General features: G+C 40.9%; 1 protein-coding gene and 1 long non-coding RNA gene across 2 annotated transcripts in view; one reads left to right on the forward strand and one right to left on the reverse strand.

The window, feature by feature from the left end:
- The window catches only part of gabrg2 (gamma-aminobutyric acid type A receptor subunit gamma2), a 78575-nt gene extending 73813 nt beyond the window's left edge, over positions 1 to 4762 (forward strand). The window contains 1 exon segment of the mRNA XM_034684417.1: positions 3033 to 4762. Within this exon segment, the coding sequence (XP_034540308.1) occupies positions 3033 to 3311 (279 nt within the window). The 3' untranslated portion in view covers positions 3312 to 4762.
- LOC117813285 overlaps positions 1 to 7347 on the reverse strand; it is a 109265-nt gene that overhangs the window by 67938 nt on the left and 33980 nt on the right. The window lies entirely within an intron of this gene.

Raw genomic sequence — 7347 nt, forward strand, 5'->3', positions numbered from 1 at the left:
TTTGTTGTTGTTGTTGTTGTAACCACAGTGAACTAGCAGCCGCTGCAGCAGCTTCCTCTTCTGTCCCTTCTCCTCCTGCCAGTAAATCTATACCTGTGTGTTTGCTGAGCTTCTCAACCTGACGCTTCCTACAGAGTCAGCAGAGCCTTAACAGACTGAAACAGACAACCCCTGCACTGTGTTAAAGTCCAATTATACTTGGAGATCCATTCAGAAGATTAGTGCATGCTAATCTTTAAACACCCAAAAAGCATCTAGGGTGGGCGGGAGCAAGCAAAGATCTAAATTTATCCAAACACTGGTGAAGATAATCTGCTTTTCCACACAGAGGTCATACGTGCTCTTAAGTTTGTGCAGCAGTATTTTTAAGGGTCAGATCACTTTAGATTTGTACCAAACACATGAGGCTAAAAGAGCTGTGTGAAATCCACCTGCAGTGTTTAAACACAACTATTTAATATCTCCTCTAAGCCAGATAAGCAACAGATCCTCCATTAAATGTGCAGACTGTTTTCAGGCTCTCTTTTTCTCTGGGAGGAGGTTGTCTACGTTCAGCCGGTTAAAGTTGCCGATGCCACTGTGTCGTTTCTTTGTCGTTATGTTCTCTATGATTTCTCTTTTGCTAACACCGACTCAGCACAGCCCAGCTTCACCGGGCCAGGCGGCAGGATGCTCTTAATGCTCCTTCTGCTTGAGCTTTCCACTGCGCTTTACTCCAATGCAACCAATCCCCTTTGAGAACTGAGTCATAACCTGCTCCCGCTAATCCCCTCATTAACTCAACATACTGTCCGCTCAATAAGGACAAAAATGCTGAAGCTAACCCCGCCCCCCTCACCCCTCCCTGTGTCGCTTTGTTTGTGGTTATGTGTGGTTTTCAAAGGGACAGCAGGTTTGTGCACTAGTGCTGTGTGAGAAGTTCCAGGGAATGAACAGTCCAATCAAGTTTAAGTATTTTAAGCTTGTTTGAGGATGCATGCTTACAGCAGATAATGTCATGTTCCAGCTAAAGCTGCAATGACCTCATTTTTTGCAGCAAGCATGCGTATTTTAGAGACACAGAGAAACTGAGGGGGAATAAATGTGTCCTTTTTTTTATGATTGCTTAATTCAATTTAAAAAGAATGTATTTGATATTCTCACAAGAGCATGAAAAGCATATTTGGTGTGAGTGCAGTCATTTTGAGATAATTGTCCCCTTGTTACCAAGATGGAACATAAAGAGCAAGTTAAGTGACAGCTACTGGCACTTTTCAGGGGAGGGGAAGCGGTGATATTAGAAGTTGAACTCAGGAGCATGCCTGCCTCACTGTGTCTTCTTTAAATGATGAGTTTGACACCCCTAGTTTATCAGCAAGGTCAAGGAATGTTCCACTGCTTGCAAAGGCGAAGGGGGGGGGGAGCATTTAATCTGCCAAACAGCCCCAGTTCCAATTTGTGCAAAGGTGGCATGGTTTTGGGAGATAAAAGCTGATGAAAATGTTCAGTTTGAATGCTAATTGTCTCCCTTTAAAAAAAAAAAATGACAGAGTCCACAGACTGCACTGATGTCACTGTCCTATTTTAGGAAGCCTCACAAATGAAAGGCATGTGCCCTCCAGTGGTGAGCACAGTTTGCAAAGGAGATTTATTCTAACCCGTTTAGTGACAGAGCGAGTGGGCTGGAGGAATATTGAGCTGTGTGCTGCACATCTGCCAACACATGCTCCTCCCTAAGCTTGGCTTTATGATGCATCATAAGCCAGTTACAACATATCTTGAAAATGCATTTCCGGGGAGGAATAAATAATGAATACATTTTTTAAAAAGGCTCAGGTCTAAATTGTGCCATTTTGTTGAGTCACCGGCATTAAAAACATCCTTGAACGCTCTGCTCAGACGAGTGTCAGCGAGTGTTTCCACAGCATTTGGAAATGTTGTGCAACAGCAGAAGCATCATCTAGATCAGTGATTGTCAACCACTGTGCCGTGGAACACTAGTGTGCTGTGACAGATCGCCAGGTGTGCCGTGGGACCTTTTCCAATTTCACTTAATTATTCAAAACAAATATTATTCATATACTGCAAATAATTTCCCATGTAGTGCGTCTGTGTCTGCAGTGTAGTGACTGGAGGAGTAATTCAATACTCATCCATGTACTGACCTGCACTACCCACCCATTCAGTGGCAATAAAGCACACTAATGACCCTGTTAATTTAAGACAATGGAATTAATGATGCATGTGAGAGGCGTTTGTGACAAGACATATGCGTATAACAGCGATGGATAAATATTCAAAAATGAAAGCTCCAAGCTGGTCCCTGGATAAATTCTAACCTGGATTAAGAGTGTGATATGGGCAGTGTAAAAGACAACTTGTCTTTGAGAGCTCTCAAAGCTAGCTCCTGAGTATCTGAACTCATAGCCAAATCATTAAAGCCACACACTGTGGCAGAGACATTACAGAAGCCAGTGTACATGAGATGCTTCGCCCTGATGCAGTTAAAGAAGCAGACAAAGTCCCTCTCTCAGATACATAGATTCATAAACTGAGAGACTACATGTGTCATTTTGGAACACTTTTGGTTGGTGGTGTGACTCTGGCTCTATAAAGGTTGAAAAGCACTGATCTAGAGAAAGAACTGAGTGGCATTGCCCAGCACAGGCTTGATGTAGCTGCTAAATAAAGCGTGTGGTGGTGAACCACTGCACAGGAGGAAAATATGACTACCTCAGCATGCCGGCTCTCCTCCAGCCCTAATTGTCATCCCGGGTCTCCACAGAGACTGACCCTTGTCACTCTAAGCCTCACTAATTACAACCACAGGTGGTAGTTACAGCTCCAGAAGTATTTCCTCAACATTAAAAAGGATCCATTGGCGAGCTGAAGGTGTAAATTACATCGTGCTGACTAATGACAGAAAATGAAGTGAGAGAAAGGCGACAGCGGCGTAGATGAGCTCCCTTTGTTATGTCAGGGAGGTTTTCTTTATGACGGCGCTCTGAGGCTCCTGCAGGCTAACTGTGTCCGTTCTGTCCTGTCAAAAGCAGACACCCACGGTAGACATCCGCCCACGCTCGGCCACCGCCATCCAGATGAACAACGCCACGCACATGCAGGAGCGGGACGAGGAGTACGGCTACGAGTGTCTGGACGGGAAGGACTGCACCAGCTTCTTCTGCTGTTTCGAAGACTGCCGCTCGGGAGCCTGGCGGCACGGGAGGTTGCACATCCGCGTCGCCAAGATAGACTCGTACGCACGCATCTTCTTCCCCACTGCATTCGGTCTCTTCAACCTGGTCTACTGGGTCTCCTATCTCTATCTCTAGGCCTGGGTGTGTATCCGGCCAGCATCACACCGTTCATTACATTCTACATTACGCTCTGTGCCGGCGAGGGACATTCTGAACGAGGGGACCCACTGCAACACAAGATGGTTTAATTTAAAGCATTTTCCTTTAACTCTTGGGTTTTAATCTCTCTGTGTTTCCAGTCATGTCGTTCGGTATCATGACAGACACTGCAAATGTTGTAGCACTACATATAACTGGTATGAGGAGGTGTGTAGATGTGTTGTGGAAGCATTGATCGTGTGAGAGTCTTGGGTTTTTTTTGATTTGGGACTTTTTTTAAATCACCTGTTTCTCAAAAGGAGGTTTTTACACATTAATTTGATTCAATGCATTCCTTCCACCGTAAATATGAAGCAATGCAGATCACAGCAGACACATCCATGAGAGAAATATCAACCACAATAACTACATTGTGTTGTTAACTATCTTTCCTTTCACACACAGAAAAATCTGACGCACTTTAAGGGAGCTTTGTTAGACGGTCACATGACGCTTCATTTGGATGCTGGTTTATTTGATTTAACTCAGAAGTGTTGGCACAATGAAACCTTTTCTATGTGTGGTCAGAGAGAGAGAGAGAGGATGCTGTTTATGAACAATGCTCAACTGTACAGACACTGTATATATTTTACTATTACATAGTGGTTTACATTTATTGCATGCACCTTTCAGGCCAAAAATCAACATGTTTTACGGTCTTCTATCGTTGGCTATGGAAACTACAGAAAAAGAGCACTGTTGATTATCATTCAGGATTTCATTCTACTTTTTTCTAGGAAAAACTGAAAAAAAAAAGAAGAAAAAAAAGTGCCCAGTTCATCCTCTTGAGTTGACTCATCTTTGCATACAAGTGGAGAAACAGAGAATAACAGGCCAGACGACTGGTGTCATCGTTTCCCTCGCAGCCATTAGCTTCCTGTATAGACAACTCTGACCTCTCACCCGCTCCTCCACCTGCTGTTAAAAGCATTTCCATAAAGACAGACCGCTGTGTATTTTTGTTATGCAAGCTTTTTACAGGGACGCAGATTTAAACAGAACACAAGTTTAAAAAAGAGAGGACTCTTCCTTTAACGTTTAAGGAGGGGATTCAGAAGTCTCTGCAACAGGGCGGATAAATACAAATATGAATCTATAGAAATGAAGTTAAAGCTTTATTTAAATAACATTTGATTTTATGAGGACACACTCTGAGAATGTTGAATATCACAGACAGAGGGATGATTCAGAGGCTGGGCAGGAACTCGTTGATTGTTTTGGTGACACAAACTTTCTGTTGAATTAATGCCTGATTCATGATGAGTTCATGTCTGAGTTATTGTAACATGTGTCATTAATTATTCCTGTTTCTCACCTCTAATGAGGAAGTCACTCTGGCTTCATTCATTGAGTTTGACTTTCAATCAATCTTTATTTGTACAGCGCCAAATCACAACAAACCTTATCTCAAGACTCTTTTACAAACAGAGCAGGTCTAGACCACTCTGTGTCAAATCCTGAACAGAGACCCAACACCAAGACAGGATCAGACTCAGTCGGATCTCATCTTAATCCACCATGAGCATTACACCTCACAGCATTTAGCTAGTTACAGTGGAGAGGACAAACTTCCTTTAACAGGCAGAAACCTCCATCAGGACCAGACTCATGTTAGACACACATCTGCTGAGAGGGAGTTGGGTCTTGAAAGAAGGATAACCCTCCTGTTATGTTTGTTTCTCTGGAACAGCAATAATGTTCCTGGGTCAATTTGACCCGGGGCATATTCAATTATCCAAAAGTATCAGAACACCAAAAAATCTAATTTTTAACTCCATTACTGACCATTTAAATCCAGATTTAGTCCACTGGTGTTCTTTAATCCTCACAGATCCTGGTTCAATGAGGATAACTCATTTTTCATTAAAAGTCATGTTAAAACTTCTTTTTAATGTATATTAGAAAGCCCTAAATATAAATACAATAGTTTGACATCACACAGATTTTTGTTTATTTTATTTAAAAATGTGATTTTTTTTTTCCTTTATAAAGTGATGTTGATAAATTAACATGACACATCTTCTGTCACATGCTGCCCAGATGTTTCTGCTGAATTTAACACATTTGGAATGATGTGAAGAGTTTATTTGCAAAAACAGATAACTCAGTTTTTATGCATTTTCAAAAAACACATTTCTTTTTAATATAAATATTTAATAAAGTTACATTTTTAAGATACCTCTTTATTGTAATGTCATTTTGGCTTAGTCAAACCCACCCAACTTCGGTTGATTGATTATACCTAAAGCTAGTAATAGAAAAAAATAATTAAATATTTTTTTTTTTAAGTGAATTATCTGTTTTTGCAAATGAACTCTTCATATATTAAAGGCAAACTCATTGAATGAAGCCACAGTGACTTCATCATCACTTAAAGGTGAAGGTATTAATGACACATCAACATTAACTCCTGCATTAATAAAGGGTAATACATGCACTCTCACTCTGAAGTGTTACAGATGTTTTAAATAAGTTCTCCCTCTCCTCTCGTTCTAATAAACTCTGAACGCCGTCACATCGTGGGAGGAGAGTGGAGCGCTGTAAACACAGTGTATGATAACACATGACGCTCCTGATGTTCAGCCCTGAAGGGGTTAATTCGGATGGCCGTGCTTCAGTCTCACAAGGAATAAGATGTAAATCCCATTATTGTTTATGTACATAAACTCTAGAAGGAAGAAAACAGGCGTGGAGCCCTTGAGATTTTGTATAAGGGTCTATATTTTGTAATTTAATCATCATACAGTATCTGACTTATTGTATTATGCTGGACTGACCATGTAGAATATTCTCTGGGGGTGCTGGGGTATTTATTTATTTATTCATTAATGCTATTTATTTATTTATTTTCTTGAGCTGTACTTTATGTTCATATAGCCCCGAAAAAAAAGAAACACAGAATGCTGTCACTTATATCAATGATACATTTCTGTTGGTGTGTCGATGGAGCTTGAGCCTATTTATCTTGTGTTTTCTATGTTGTGGTCGATGTATACACTACTCTCACACAGGCCTGTCACTCTGTTATATCTGTTCAATTAGTGAGTTGCAACATTATCTGCTGTGCAGCTTCTGAGTCGTAGACCTGAAGATTTTCAGGAAGGGGAAAAAAAAAAAACAGACAAAAGAGAAGAAGAAGATTTACTCGTCTGAGTGACTTTTACTTTCTTTAAAATCCACCGCCACAAGTTTACATCCAAACCCTGTTATATCTGCCGTCATCACAGAGCATCAGTGACGATACAGACGTATGCATTTACAAGATTCTCTAAGATTTCTGATCTTCTTCTTTCCCTTTTTTGTATGTGATGGTGGTCCTGTGTGTTCTCAAGCTGCTGACTTAGTAGTCCAAACCTGTCTTTGAGTGTGCACATACTCTATCTCTCACATCTTTTAGGGACGTCAGTGTGTCAATAGGGCCGTAGACTGGTCATCATCAGTGTTCAGTAGCTTACAGAAGTGTGCGAGAGTGGTTCCATCCTTTAAAGTGCCAAACTGACACACATGCAATAGAGATATCAAAGTGTTTTATCATTTGTGACTCCGCCTCAAACGCTGCAGGGGGAGGAAGTGTTAGGGACGTTCTCTCATTCGTTCTTTAGCCATTTGTTTTTTTATTGTTATAGAACCAAAAGCTGAAGAACAACTTCTCCAATGTAGGCCGGACTAATGAAGACTAATTAGTGTATGAGGGCGAGAGAGGAGGCTCTATCTGACTTGGTTTACAAACCTATCATCATCATGCAAAACAGAGCATGTCTTCTTTTTTATTTTGTGTTTGAACATTGGTGCAAAAAAAAAAAAAACTACTTTAAAGTATTTTTTCAAAAAGCTTGTTTATAGTTATTACATTGTGGTGCACTCTACTGAAATGCAAAGGTGTATGAGATAATGACGTGTTTATTCAGTAGTGTGCAGTTGATTTATTTTCAGTCAAACAGGAGACGCTGGGAGGATCAAACTCAAAGCATCG

This window comes from Notolabrus celidotus, chromosome 5 (assembly GCF_009762535.1).
Source record: "Notolabrus celidotus isolate fNotCel1 chromosome 5, fNotCel1.pri, whole genome shotgun sequence".
Lineage (NCBI taxonomy): Eukaryota > Metazoa > Chordata > Actinopteri > Labriformes > Labridae > Notolabrus > Notolabrus celidotus.